This window comes from Cupressus sempervirens, chromosome 9 (genome assembly GCF_028749045.1).
Source record: "Cupressus sempervirens isolate cs-2001-9-10 chromosome 9, ASM2874904v1, whole genome shotgun sequence".
Taxonomy (NCBI): domain Eukaryota; kingdom Viridiplantae; phylum Streptophyta; class Pinopsida; order Cupressales; family Cupressaceae; genus Cupressus; species Cupressus sempervirens.
The window spans coordinates 451,757,552-451,773,622 of record NC_143126.1 but is presented as its reverse complement, the minus strand read 5'-3'; the positions used below and the strand labels follow the sequence as shown (position 1 = coordinate 451,773,622).

Here is a 16,071-nt window from a genome sequence, read left to right as displayed (position 1 = left end):
TTGTTAACATTGATTTCCATCTCATCTATTGAGTCCTTTGTTCTGCATTCTTTACATTTTCTAAAATTTTCTAGTGAGTGTTGATAATCTATGTTTGTCATCCATCCATATTCTGCCTCTTCTTTTCTTACCGAATTCTCTGTTTGAGTCTGTTGGTCTATCTCTATTTTCTCCATGTCTTTATTTCTTTCCTTCTTTGTACTTCCTTTTGCCTTGTTTTCCTCTATTTTTTTATCCTTTTCCTGCTTGCCCTTTGTATTTTCTTAATGTTATTTTTGATATTAATGCTGTTAAAGTCTGTTCCTATAATGTTATTAATTTCTCTTGTATATTTAGTAAAGGTTAGTTTGTAGATTGATCTATTTGTTATAATTTTCTTGTCTATGGAATTGCTTTGTTAAGTTTTTATTAAGAATCTTATTTTGTTTGTTTTATATTTACTAGCTTCAAATCCAATTAGAGTTCCCAAAGATTGACCTATTCTTTTTATAATGTGTTTGTCATTTAATTGAGATGGTATGTTTTCACATTCCATCCATTTGATTGCCTATTTATGGTTGTTATAGTTTTCACTGAAATTTGGCTGCCATGCTATAAAATCTATGTGATGCCCTTTGTAAAAACAATTTGATAATTCTAATAGTTCATTTCTAGATTCTATATCTTGACATTGTAGAAACCAATAATGCTTTGTATGGGATATTATGGTACTTACCATTGCTTCGTAGATTTTGGCTAGGTTTCGTTCCAGATTGATTTTGAATTTGGTTGGACCGTTCCAATATGCATAAATACCTTTTTCAGGGCATTCCTACCATTTTGCCTCGGTGTATATGTCACTAATGATTATGGTGTCGACATTGTCTCTATCAGCTGAATTGCTTTGTTTAGAGTGTCTTCCTTCACTAGGATTGCTTGATAGATTTTGCTTCTTCTGATGGGGTGGAATTTATGCTGACAAGGATGATGTTTTGGCTTCCTTCTGAATCGATTTTCCTGGATGGTTTTTTAGTATAGAGACATATGATTCCTATTTTTCTGTTGGAGCCCTAATTTGTGACGGGAAGGGCCTAAGGGTATATTATTCGGCTCAGATAATAGGATGGACTGACTTGATCGCTTATTGTGTTGGCATTGCCTTAGCGGAGATTTTTGTTTTTCACCACTAAAATACTTGGTTTTTTTTTAAAAGACCTCTTGATTCTCTAGTCACTGGTTTAAACCTTCGATCCTTTGGTGTGGTTTTGTATTCAGTCTTTTGCCTTTTTATCTAGACTTCTGTCTATTTACAATTGTCTTCCATTCATATTCATTTATGCCATACTAATTCTTTTGAATGTCAGTGTTGCGTTCTTTGTGAAGTCGGATTAGGGTTTCGAAGCCTTTCGACTTTTTTGGAGTTTTGCAGATTTGTTGATTTTCTTGGATCATTGTGAGTATTTCAAATTGATTTCTAACTTGGAGAGTGTTGCCCCCCTTCGACTGTATTTGACTTGGGAGAGGTTTGGTTTTTGACATGGTTCTTTTTTCCTGCTTTCCTCGAGTAATTCGCCATGTTCGTTGTTTTCATAGAACATAGCATATTCGAATGGAATATTTATTAATTTAATAAGTAGTTATTTGATAATATTACAATTTAATATAAATATATAATTAATTTTTTTACATAATTATCTTTTATAAAATATAATAAATTTACTAAAATTACTACATAAAAAATTAGTTTGTTTTAATATTAATTTATTAATTTTACTAAATTTGTTTTAAATTAAATTATATTAAATATTAGAACTATAATGCAAATACATACAATAAAGTGCTATGATATGTGTTATACGAAGAACAACTTTTATAATAGATAATGAAGTTTTGTAATCTCATACAAGTCAATATAGTTTTAAATGATAGACCGTTTAGTCAATGATCACTATCACATACAATTATCCAAAACTAGAAAAGGATGATGATATCTATCTTATGGAGTTGTTTTGTTTTAGAAAGAAATTGTTCAAATGAGGTGCGGCAAGTTTCAGGATTCTCCTTGTGGAGTAAAGGTGTCCTAGTGAGTGCGCTTACGCCGCTGCTGATCAAGCTCCTCCACTTATCAGCCTCTTCAGCCCCACCAATTATGTCTTGTCAAGGTCAAGAATAATTTGCAGTGGATTGCAGAACAATTCTTCATTCGTCTTCTTTTACGGACCACTTAACTCTCTTCTTTTGACACCCTGCAATTGTCCTCTGTTGTACCCTAAGTTTCTCTCTGTTCAATCCAGTGTGTGAGGAGGAGATTTTAAGCCAAATAACTTATGTAATTACATGGAGGTCAGAAATTCACTTCTGCTTTATCGCTGAGATGATTTTAGTAACGTTGAAGAGCACGGTGTCGTCTCGGAACCCAAAAAAACCAATCAAGAATCAATTTACTTTGGAGGACGCCCTGCTAAAGTTAATTCTGATTTATAATTCCCCGTAGAAGTCTAGCCTGGTCAAAGATGGGGGGCATAGATTAATTATGAAATTGAAGTAAGGCTAGAAAGAAGGGTCTTTTGAGTTCAATGAACAATAACTCGGAGGCTGAACTTGCACCTCATGAAGGAACAGCCATGGATTCTCCTCTTGTTTTTCCTTTTGCTCGTGCTCCTGTTTCCGTTTCCTATCAGAATGTGGAGCCAATGTGGGGCAAAAGTGTCACGGAAAATAATCTACCTTGTTTGCAAACCAGACAAACTGAATGGCCGGAATGGACAGAGCAGTTGGTTGGTGACGATTGGAGCGACCTCCTCGTTGGGAATTCGGTTATGAATGTAGGTGTTCTTGTACTCTTACATTTATTTTTATATATTGAGTTTTCAACCGAGCATAGCCATAGATGTCAAAACCTAGCGGTAAAATTCAAACAATGTAAAAGGTAAATGAGAAATAACGCTCTTTGTGGACTTTCATAAGAGTTTCTTATGCCCCAAATTGGTGTGTGGCTTGGTGTTGATCTTAATCTCTACTTTTTAAGATTTTTTTTTTGAGGAAACATCGTGCCTACCATTTTTGTGTTAATAGGCCCCTCTTCAACTTTCCTGAAGATAAATCTAGAAATTTATTTGTTAACCGTGCATCATTATACATCATTCATGTTAATTAAATCACCACCGAAAAGGAAATCTGCTTATTTGGGGTATTGAGAAATTGATTTTTAGGATTTGGAGCATCCAGAAATTGTGATATTTAGATCATAGAATGCTAAAATTTATCCCTATGATTGACAAACTTTTGATATTTATAGACAAAATCTTGATGGTTGTTGAAGAAAATCTTACTATTGAATCCCTTAACTCACTATTTGTAGTGCAATTTCATCTTATTTTAACTTAGCAGTCTATAAATATTGTATCCATTTTGTAAACTATTATCAATTCAGTTCATTGAGGGTCTGAGAAATCTTTGTGTTGTTCAATTCCTCTATATACTATTTGAGAGCATGAATAAGTTAAACTTCTGTTTGCACCCAACAAAATTTTAAGTATAGATATGAAATTTGGAGATAAGAAACATCAGAGGGAATCCTGGTTAAACTGAACTTAAAACTACCTATATGTAGCTTACAATTGAAAGAGATCTTATCTTTGTTATATGAAGGAAAAAATTGCTTTGTTTGGATCTTGGGAATATGAAGTTGGTTTCCTAAAGTTACTAGGAACCATTAATATTCAGATCACGGGGGGCTCTAATTTGTGCACATTCTTAGCTATCTGTTTGAGACTTTAGGAACTATAAATGGATGCTTAAAGATCTAAGGAAATTTAACTGTTGGAATTCAACGACTGATTTCTCTGTTAAATGGCCAAAGTCACAATATTTGCAATACGCTAGAGTCAGGAACTTGTAACTATACGTTGAAAAGTCTAATTAGTCCTTTTTGTAGGCATTTTTCTGGATAATTGTCGTTTACTGTCTTTTCCAACAAATTGATTTGAGATTTTTGTTAGTCATTGACTTATTTTTGATACTAAATACACGATATGTCAGATTCCAAAGCCTGCAACTACAGAGTCTGCTGTTTCACCTGTGCTGCAGTTACACCAGCAATCCTTGCCTTCTTCAATGAGAAATCATTTAATTGCAAGTTGCAGTCCACCTGGGGTAGGGGCTTCTAGTAAGCCACGACTGAGATGGACACCAGAGCTCCATGAGAAGTTTGTGGAAGCGAGTAACAAACTTGGTGGTCCTGAGAGTGAGTGCCCTGCAGCTTAAACATGTCTGAGGTTCAGTTTTTGTGCGTGGATAAAATTTGTCATTAATAAGCTAAGCATGACGATAACAAGTAATGTGTAGAATCTAGATAATGAAAAATTAGATTGATCGACTTTTCCTTTTTCTATTCTAGCAAGCTTTCCAGGGTATGCTGATTATGACAGTGTGATGGCCATGCAGGAGCGACTCCGAAAGGCATTTTAAAGCTGATGAATGTAGAGGGTTTGGCAATCTATCATGTGAAAAGCCATTTGCAGGTGAAGTCATTTCCATTCCCTTTAGACAATATATCATGTGAAAAACCTTTGCAAGTAGAGGTTTTGCCTGTCATCTTCTACTATCTCCTCTTACTTTAGGTGCATAGAGATTGTTTGTCTTGTGGGTGTACATTCTTTGCTTAATCTGTCTTGTGCCTAAGTTGCAGAAGTATCGGATCGCAAAGTATATTTCAGATTACACAAATGGTAAATTTCTATTTCCCTTGCATGAACCATTTTTGTTTTTGTTTTAAAACAAATTATTTTGTATTATAAATGTTTTTGTTACTCTACCTATCTTGACTGCACAGAAATTGATAAATCTCAATGGGCATCCTTCATTGTTAATATCTCCACTTAATAAGCACTAAGCAGTACAATGTCAAGTTATGACATAGGCATCGAGCAATATTTTTTTTGGAGAGGAAATCATCAAAATTCATTTAATGGCCGCATCATTATATATGAGAACATTCCATTGTTAACAGTGTGATTGAGAATAGACATAAATGTAATGTTTATTGGAATTCATTGAGAGTGGGTTTCTTCAATTTGAATTTTGAGTGGGTCTTGAGGGATAAACATGGTTCTATTAGTTTTCGAATGTGGCATGTTCCTTTATAGGTTTATTTACAAGAGGCAGGCAATAATGAATTGGTTTTCTTAGTGCTGTGGGAGAGTCTTAAAATGGCTCTTGCTATAGGATGTAAATTTCAAGAAGCAATTATAAGAGTTGTTGATCAACTCCATGATAACCCAAGGATCACCTGCAACCAAAACAACCTTCCACACAAGATAGAAACAATGGAAATGGTGTGAAGCCAATAATTAAATGAAATTGGCACAATATACAGTGAAGACACCCTTGTTATAAGTGAAGACACCCTTGTTATAAGTATATGGATGCAACACTAAGATAGGGTAAAATCATGACAAGTTTCTTAATCCTGTGATATGAGACACAAAAAGTAAATGACCTAATCAAGCTTAAGTATGTAAGTGTGCACAGGACTTAATACGGAATGAGTTAGGTAATACACCATGTTCACATTAACACCACAACAAACTTTAATGCAATTGATTTATAATAAATAATACAGATTTGCAACGTGAGAATATATTATTATTTGTCTTATATTGCTGCAAAAAATAAAATTACATTTGATTCAACTTCTTTCAAAATGAAGCAAAATGAAACTCAAAAATACAGACTTAACTTCACCCAATTTGCAAAAAAACACTCCAAACTCTACACCAAGTTTATTATAATAAAATAACAGAAAATATAATGATATAGCAGCAAACCCATGCTTACAATGCTTCCATAAATATCTGCGGCAAATAAAGCATTCAAACCCCAAATTGCCACTTCAAGCCTGTAAACCAAACTCTAAAGCTGTTGAAACCATTGAATCCTTAAGCGCAATGGTAACCTCTGGATGAGATTACTCTTGGCGACCTTCATCCTCCCAACCTTAGATCATCCTGAGGTTTATCAGCTTCTGAAGCAACAAGCAAAAACTCTATCAAATATACCAAAACAAGAATGATAAAAAATGAAGCTGAAATAATATATTATGAGATCCATTTCAAAATTCAAATTGGGCATCCAAATCCCACTAACTCAAAATTGAGGAAACTTGAATGTTGAGGAAAGAATCATTTTCTTGGAGCTTAATCTGTCCTGTGCCTAAGTTTCAGAAGTATGTAAGTGTGCATAGGACTTAATACAGAACGAGTTAGGTAATACACCATGTTCACATTGACACGACAACAAATCTTAATGCAATTGATTTATAATAAATAATACAGATTTGCTACGTGAGGATATATTATTATTTCTGTCTTATATTGCTGCAAAAAATAAAATTACATCTGCTGCAACTTCTTTCAAAATGAAGCAAAATGAAACCCAAAGATACAGACTTAACTTTACCCAATTTGCAAGAAAACACTCCAAACTCTACACCAAGGTTTATTATAATAAAATAACAGAAAATACAATGATATGGCAGAAAACCCATGCTCACAATGCTTCCATAAACATCTGCAGCAAATAAAGCATTCAAGCCCCAAATTGCCACTTCAAGCCTGTAAACCAAACTTTAAAACCTGTTGAAACCGCTGAATCCTTAAGCACAATGGTAACCTCTGGATGAGATTACTTTCGCCAACCTTCATCCTCCCAATCTTAGATCATCCCGAGGTTTATCAGCTTCTGAAGAAACAAGCCAAAACTCTATCGAATATACCAAAACAAGAATGATCCAAAACGAAACAGAAATAATATATTTTGAAATCCATTTCAAAATTCAAATTGGGCACCCAAATTCCACTAACTCAAAATTGAGGAAACTTGAATGTGACAGAAAGAATAATATTTTTGGAAACTGTCATAAAGAACTACCATTAGCAACCAATGACCCATATAACCTTCACAAGTTCACAACAACTAAAGATGCCCACAAAATGCCAAAGGAAACCTCCAAAATCCATTCTCATGAAAACACAATATTTAATTTAGTATTTATTTATTTGCCAGAAATTTGTAATTTGTATTAGCACAATATAAATGTTAAATAAATGATATATTCCAATGTATCCTGAAGCCTTCAACTTACTATTTTTGGACAACAAAAAAAACTTACTATTTTTGGTTAGCGTAATTTTAAGAAAAAGGGACATGACAACACTGGACTAGAGCATCTATTTCTAAGGATTTTATGAATAGATTGGGAGATTGTATTTAGGATGTTGTGTTTGAGTATTGGATTCATACTTGAATCTTCCAATCTAATAATGTTTATCTCCTTTGAAAGGTATTTGAAGAAGGGTTTGGGGGATTAGAAGGCGAGAAAGCTAGGATGCTTCACATAAGGAGTTGGCTATTCTCCAATACATGTCCCGGTTGTTGGAGTGGAAAAATGTTAACTTGTTGCTTTATTGTTAGGTTCTCACTTTCTACATTGATTACCTATAGGTTATATTTCAAATTGGCAGTATGGATATTTTTAGGTTATCTTTTAAAGTGGCAGTATGGACTTTTTAGGTCTCTTTGCTTTAATAGGCATTTGTCACTTGGGCTAAGGTTGCGGAAAAGCAAATGGAGGCTTCGCTCTTGGGCCTTCAACTTGTTGATTTTTATTAGTCTGTTGACCTAGTTTTTTGGGGTATATGTTCTTAGTGTTTTACCAATTGGCAATGAATGTGTAATCATGAACGCAATCTTATAACATATTCCATTGGAGATGGTTGATGCCACATGATGTTTATGTATCAACTAAAATTGAAGTTGATAGCATAGGTTCATGTCTAAGCATTTTCCATTCTCAATGGCGAGTCCATCTTCAAGATAAAATGACGATGTTTGAAAGAGAGAAAACTCGTGGTAAGTATTCTTAGCCCAGCAGGCTTCTTGTTTTTGAGTATTCTTGACATAATCTTTTCCTTAAGTTTGTTTATGGTTTCCATGGGTCACCCAGCTCTAATGCATCATACTTGGTAATGTGTCATGAGAGGTTTTCATTTTCAATAGATGAGGCAATTGCAATGATGCATATTGTCCTTTGTAATGTTTCTTAAATGGACTCTTTTGTCATTTTATAATCTCTTACGGAACATACATGATTGTTTGAGAATTTGAAAAGAGAACCTTTGGGACTTGGGCCTATGAATCCATGGACAAAAGAGTTGGAAATGAGTGTACGAGATGTTGAAAAGAGAACCTTTGAGACTTCGGCCTTGAAAACCATGGACAAAAGAGTTGGAAATGAATGTATGAGAAGTTGGAAAGAAAACCTTTTTGACTCTTGTGCCTATGAAATCATGGAGAAAAGAGTTTTGAAATTAAGTAAATCCTGTTGGAATGACTCAAGAAACTAACTCAGTGAGCATCTTTAATAAGTTGCAGGGGTTTTGAAACATTTTTTAGGGAATTGATCCTTATTGTGGGCAGGGAATCTTGTGCAGTTGTTATAGTCCTAATATGCAGCACTATCAAGTCCACAGTAATGCTCTTAAATGCTCACCCAGCATATCATATTTTTAAGTTTTCAGGGCAGTTAAAAATTTTCAATTAAGAAAGGGCCAAATTGGATTAAGAGTCAAGTCATCAAGGAATTTGAAAGGTCCCCTCCTGAAAAAGAAGATATGAATAAGAGAAAATGTGAGGGGCATTATAAGAGAAAATTAAGGGCATCCCTGCTTGGAGGAGTCGAAGATTAAAGAGATCGCAAATGCTCACTAAAGGAAGTGGTTCATCAACCTCTTCAGTCGAGTATCATTAACATTTGAGATTCATTGTGTTCTCTAAGGAGTCAATACAAGGTTTCATTTGGGGCACTGTCCATGCACGTAAGCTATTGATGGTCCCAAAATTTCTCGTATGCATTACATGTATGGTTTAAGGTCATAGGGCCTGCACTTAATTTAATTTTTAAACATAGAGTGTTGAATCAATTTTCATATTTGGTTGATTATCGTGCTTTTTTGCAGGTAATGCCAAAATCACATTTAATATTCGCTGGTCAGTTTATGTTCTGGCCTTTGGGCTGCTCGTTTTTACCTGCAGATGACCTATACTAAGGCTGATGTTTATAAGAGATTCTCCCTTTTCCTGGGTTTCCTTCTACCTCTTTCCTCCCCCAAAAACTTCAAGGCCAAGGGGTTTGTGGTTTCTGTTAGTGCACATATTTACAAAATTATTAAGCTCCATAGAAGTTTCACTCCACAAATTGGCAAAACAATATTAATGGTATCACCCTTCAATATTTTGCTATATTATGCACAAGTGCCAAGGCGTTGTTGAGCCTGCTTTTCCCAAACTCACAAATTCACACTTATGGACATTGTGACAACCAACACAATGCCACTCAATATTTCCTGATTCCAATATCATAACCCTAGTTGCCACCTCATGCATGCGCTAGTAGTGTCCATTAACTTCTTGAAACTACAATAAAGCCCAATACTTTATCCATTCAACTTGATTTTAAAATTTGCACAAGGATGAGCCTTATGCTATTTAATTGGTTTAGAATCTTAGCTTCTCACCTTTTAATTTGTGAATTCTTTCTCTGGTTCTCATCTTTGTATAGAGTTCACGTTTTAAAAGAAGTTGCTCATTTGTTTAAAATGTAAGTTTATGCGAGTCTCTTTCTTTTGTTCTCTCTTCAACTTTCAACATGAAATGGTTAATATATTCTATTAGGTTTGTGAAATCATTAAGCTTCACAAGACCGTTATTCCACAAATTGGCAAAACCATATGAACAATGAATGGCCTTGCACAGCCTTCAGGATTTCACTGAAGACCTGAGCCTGCTTTTTCCGTCTTCACTAATCAGCGTTTAAATCAACATTGTAACAATAAATACAGTGCCCTTCAACATTTCCCGATGCGACAACTTAACCTAGTTGCCACCTTGTTTGTGTGCTAACTGGCATCCAACTGTGCATTAACTTCTTGAAAATACAAGAAAGCTCAAATATTTTATTTATCTATCTTGATTTGTAATACACGTACATAAATACAAGCCTTCAGCTCATTAATTGATTTAGCTGCTTGGCTTCTTAACTTTTAATATGTGTATGCCTTCTCTGCTATTAATCTTCATATAGAGCATGTGTTTAAAATGAATTGGATACTTATTTAAAATACAATTATAGTTGTGCTGCTTTCTTTCATTGCCCATTGATGTTAAACTTAATTCGTAGCAATAGCCCTTCACCAGTTTCATATCTTCTCAAGTTTCTTGGTATTCATATAAGTGCTAGAAGAGCTTAGAAATTTCTTGGAGTGTATTTATTGTTGAATGAAATAACTATGTATAATGCACGAAATCCCAAACCTATGTTTGCTTGTCCATGTTTCTTCAAGGTTATTATGGTCTCAATCAGCATTCGACTCATATTCACGTGATTTTGTACTCAGCAAAGCATACATGTATACTGTAAAGTACAATTACAGAAATACTGAGTACTAGGGGCACCTGTTCACTAAAAAAAAAAAGGATCGCATGTGCAAATCTAGGAGAAAATGGAGGGAACACTACTCCAAACAGATGGCATATTGCTATGAAAAATAAATTATTACATAGGGGGAAATTCTCGTTTGTTGCAGCAGGTTGCTTGCTTCACTTGTTAACACCTACTGCCCTATAAACGTGTATTTAAAATGCATATAATGATTAGATATCTACAATATATAGTTGTGACTATATTACAAAATATGAGCTTAAGACCAATTTGCTCATTGTAAATGGCCAATTTTCCTCTTCATCATATTTTAATAATTGTCTTATTGATCAGGTTGGCCAGAAAATGTTATTCCAGGTACACAAAATTGACACAAAAAAGAGAGAATAAAGAAAGAAGAATTAATCAAAGAAAGGAAATTATATATATCCACATATAACCAAATAGGGCAATGGGACTGTAAGCTACATCTAGCTTGAAATGACAGAATTAACATGTCACCAACAAACAATAAAGATAAATATAAACAGAAAAAACTTCACCTATAATATGCGAATATGGTCAAATAGATGGCTAGCTAGCTATAGTAATGAAGTCCTTAATGCAGTCAACGTAGATTTTCTAAGGATGACACATTTATAACATCTGGCATAGAATAGACAAAATTACCATTTAACACGTTTTTAGCAAAAATAAAGAAAAATAAAAACAGAAAAGTTTTCACAAGTATAGATAGCTAGCAGCAATAATGAAGTTTGTATTGACGTCAAAAAGATTTCGGACCCACAGTCTGAAATCCGGACCTTGGCCGGACCCACCGTGAACCCGGGTGAATCCGAACAGACCTCGACAGACTCAGGAAGGGCCCGCGGTAGTGGGACCAATACGAAAAAAAAAAACTTAAAAGATTGCATTTTTTAATAGTTTTTTTTGGGAACCCTAAAAAGAGCCTAATAAAAAACATTTCACTCATCTAATTTCTCATTTGCTTTCTCATTTTGCTCTTTCTTTTTGGTGTGCCCATTTTGCAAGTTTGAGGAGAAGGTTGTAGAGATTGTTTGTGGAGTCTCAAATCCTTCCAATAATCAGTGTTGAGTGTTCCAGGTATGCATTTAATCCTTCCTTTTGCTTCTTTGATAGTTTGTTATAAGTTTTTGATTGTTCTAAAATTTATCAAGTTTTTGTATAAGTTTTGAAATATATAATTTTAATTTTGTTATAAATTTCAAGAATGAGTAGCCAAAGTTTAGTGGGTAGGAAGGGATCCCAAAGATTTAAAATTGATAAAAGTTCTTCTTTGTGGAAGTATACAACAAGAATTGAACAATGTGCTACGGGGCGGGGGGTATATATAGAAATACAATTTTTGCAAAACCCAATATAGAAGCTCCTATAACTGAGTTAAACATCATTTAATAGGCCATGGGGGTAAAGGGATCACTATGTGTGAGGGCCCAGATGGAGATAAGAAGGGATTGTTGACTGCTCAAATAGCAGCCATGTTAAAATAACAACAAGAGGTTGATAGGTTAGTGTCAAGGGGGAAACAAGAAAAAACAAAGCACAAACCACCAACACCATCCTCTCAAACAACCACTAGGCAACATCCCTTCCTACCTATCCCTTCCATGGATGAAGAAGTAGAAACACCCCAATCCACCACTTGCAAGAAAGGCCTATTAGATAGGGCATTTCAAAATGAATTGAGAGAAATTGTTGACATAAAGGTAGGGCGTTTCCTCTTTATGAATGGTCTTCCATTCAATCTAGTAAGATCATCTTATTGGAGAGAGATGGTGGAAGCAATAAATGAAGAACCTTGTGGTTATTGAGGCCTTGGATATGAAAAGTTGAGAACCACCATATTGCATAGTGAGAGAAAGAATGCAGAAACCCTCCTCAAACCAATAAGAGATTCTTGGATCCAAACAGGAGTGAGTATTGTCTCTGATGGATGGAAAGATTGCAAAAAACGTCCATTAATAAATGTGATTGCTGTCTCCCCCAAAGGGGCAATGTTTTTGAAGGCAGTTGATTGTGAAATATAGGCAAAGGATGCAGGTTTTATTTCCCAAATTCTCATTAACTCCAAAGCGTCTGTGGGAGTTGACAATGTTGTCCAAGAAATGACGGACAATGCTAAAGTTTGTAGGGCCACGGGTGCTTTGGTAGAAGCACAATATGGTCATATCTTTTGGACACTATGCACCATCTACTCCTTGTACTTGGTGATGAAATCAATCGGTGCCAAAACTGAATGGGTGAAAAAAGTGTACAAGGGTAACGAGATCCAAATGTTTGTGACAAATCACCATATGTCGCAAGCAATTTTCAGAACTTTCTCCCACTTGGAATTATTGAAGGTAAATTTTAAACTTTATTTAGTTTCATTTATCATTTTGTGTCATACTTTACATAATTGAATAAAATGTTTTTTGTGTTGTTTACTATTGAAATGTGTTATTAACTTACAATTAACATGGTAATAGGTTGCTGAAACAAGGTTTGCTTCACAGACAATCATCCTTAGACAACTCGTGAGGGGGAAAGATGCATTGTCCCAAATGGTTATTAGCAACCAACGGAGTGTATTGAAGCAATCCAATACAACAAAGGCTCAAAAGGTAAAGACAATGATCTTGGATGATGATTGGTGGGGTAGTGTAGATTATGTATTAGAATTCACCGAGCCCATCATGTCTATGCTTTAGTTTGCTGCCACTGATGAGCCTTGTTTGGGGGACATATATGATGCCATAGACTCCATGCTAGGAGAGAATTTTTAAATTTTAATACAATGCTTTATCCTTTTGTATTGAGAGATTTTGATTGTTAGTTTTAATTAACACTACATAAAGATAACTTAAATGAACATCATTTGACATCCAAGGTCATTCATAGGAGAGAGTAGGATCTTGAGGACACCTTGTACAAAAAGGTGGAGGCAATTGTTCTACGTCGCTGGAACAAGATGACTACACCTTTACACCTCTTGGCATATGCACTTTCTCCAAGTATTATAGCGGTGAGACACTTTCTATTTCTAGTAGAGTGCCACTATATAGGGATTCTGAGCTTGCTAGTGGGTATAAGAAGGCATTGAGCATGCTCTTTAGTGATCATGAGGTGGCATCGAATGTTAGGAGAGAGCTTGCAGAGTCTGTCTCAGGAAAGAATGCAGACCCTAATGCAATCAATGACCAAAGTAGAATGGATGCCATTGGATGGTGGTACTTACATGGGAAACATTATATGTACCTCCATTCTCTTGCCATTAAGACCCTGTCACAAGTAAGTTTTTAAGATTTTTTCCCCTTTTTTATGGCCACTTAGCTTTTATAATTAGCACTCTAAAATTCCTATTGTATTACAATTTATAATTTATAATTTAAAAAAATTTTGTTGGTTGTCTCACTAGGTTCCTCTTGCCATTAAGATCCTGTCACAAGTAAATTTTAAAGATTTTTTCCCACTTTTTATGACCACTTAGCTTGTAGAGTTAGCACTCTTAAATTCCTATTGTATTACAAATTACAACTTATAATTTTAAAAATTTTTGTTGGTTGTCTCACTAGGTTCCTCTTGCTATTAAGATCCTGTTAGAAGTAAGTTTTTAAGATTTTTTCTCCTTTTTTATGGCCACTTAGCTTGTAGAAATAGCACTCTTAAATTCCTATTGTATTACAATTTCTAATTTATAATTTAAATTTTTTTTGTTAGTTGTCTCACTAGGTTGCGAGCTCTTTTGCTACCGAGTGGAATTGGAGTACATACTCCTTTAATCACTTAGTAAAGCGTAATTGATTGGGTCCCAAGAAAGCAGAGGACTTGGTATATATTCGCAACAACTTGTGCCTCCTGTCACGCAAGGATCCAAAATACAAGAAGAGGCCAGAGAAGTTGTGGGATGTATTACTTGAGTCTGCTGACTTGGATATGACCAGCCAGTATCTAGCTATAATTACCTTGCTAGATATTGAGGAGGAGAAGGATATAGGAACATCTAGGCCTAGTGGAACCAGTTTGGGTTCCAATGATGAGGATCTAGATTGCAGCCGGGGATGAAGCCATTGATCCCTCATTTTTTGATGACCCATTTGACCCTTGAAGGGCATTTGATGCTATGATCATTGATCACTGAGAAACTATTAAGCATTTGTCATTTGTCATTATGTTTCAAACTTTATTATCTGATGAACTAGTCTATATTTTAAAATTTCATTTTGCAATTTAGTAATTTAATGTATGATTTTCTTTACAATCATCAACATAGATTAATGAGTGAGTATTTAATGTTTATCTTTGACATTTGGCATTGATCAATGATCGAGCAACGTATATTCATACTATGAAATGACTTAGTTTTACAATTGTGCACATTCTCTTATTTTTTTGTATATATAAGGCATATATATTTATCTATGTATATATATGCATACATATACATGTATGCATATAGGTATATACATGTATGTATATATGTATGTGTACATGTATGTATAGATATATATACATACATACATATATATATGTATCTATATATACATACATACATACACACGTGTATACTATATATATACATACATACATGCATACACATACATGTACATATACATGTCTACATACATGTATGTATATCTACATACATATATATATATATATATTTATTCACGAACCCACCCATGAACCCCAATGGAATTTTTTATCACCCGAACCCACGAACAATCCATCCCCGAACCCAAATCGACAACTTAGAGTGCATTCATAAGTGGTTGCAAACTTTCTTTTGTAGTTAAACGTAGTTATTAAAGTGCATTCTTTGTCAAGGCTGTATTAGATTATATACAAAATTTGTTAGACTGAAATTGTTGAGAGTCAGGTAGGAGAAATGTAGCCTAAGTCATGATATAGCAGTAAAACATGCTATACCTTTTTTGATAGTTAAGAGATGCATTTGAATATTGAACTAACTTTATTGTCAGAGCATCTGGATATTTCCACTGGTTCTCATTTTATAGACTATCTTGAAACAGCAGATAGCAAAGTGGATAAAACACAATTGTTTCCAAATAGATGTTATAAAAAACTTCATCTTTCATGATAATTGAAAGTGGGCTTACTATTTTATTGGATGTTTGAACTTAGAAGTAACTTCTATATATATAAAAAAACTGTGGTGTTGTGTTTAGTTGTAAAACATCACCCAGTGGACATTTTTAATTTGGTTTAGTTGTAACCGAAGTGTTGAATTTTTTCTTTGATAATATTAAAACAATATCCATTTTATGTTTTGTCTGAATGGTTTAATCTTGCGACAGGAAATATGGAGAAGGCGAGAAACGCACATGACATCTCATCTTTGGAGTTGAAAACGTAAGTTTTTGTTCTACAGATGTAATCAATGCTTTAGTTGTATTAGTTAGAACCTATGTTACTGGATTTCTTCGAAACCCAGCTTCAACTTGGACCAGTTTATATCCGGTACAGTTCCCTTCTTCTATACATGTTGGGATTACTCAGGGTTCTGACATATGTGGCCATCCCCAGTATTCAGTAGATCCACAAGCCTTGAGCTCAGCCTGCCCTGAAAACCT

At 34.5% G+C, this 16,071-nt stretch overlaps 1 protein-coding gene across 8 annotated transcripts in view; it reads left to right on the top strand.

Annotated features, from left to right (window-relative positions):
* The first annotated feature begins 1,985 nt into the window (after window positions 1-1,985).
* LOC149539264 (myb family transcription factor PHL7-like) overlaps window positions 1,986-16,071 on the top strand; it is a 51,640-nt gene continuing 37,554 nt past the window's right edge. For 3 of the 8 annotated variants that reach the window (XM_089800590.1, XM_089800596.1, XM_089800594.1), the window contains exons 1-5: window positions 1,986-2,804; window positions 4,021-4,225; window positions 4,426-4,502; window positions 4,670-4,709; window positions 15,796-15,850. In XM_089800590.1, coding sequence (XP_089656716.1) covers window positions 2,556-2,804; window positions 4,021-4,225; window positions 4,426-4,502; window positions 4,670-4,709; window positions 15,796-15,850 — 626 coding nt within the window. In that variant the 5' untranslated portion in view covers window positions 1,986-2,555. Of the gene's footprint in view, window positions 2,805-4,020; window positions 4,226-4,425; window positions 4,503-4,663; window positions 4,710-15,795; window positions 15,851-16,071 lie in introns of all 8 variants that reach the window. The other 5 variants (XM_089800589.1, XM_089800593.1, XM_089800595.1 and 2 more) reach the window with 3 other exon arrangements.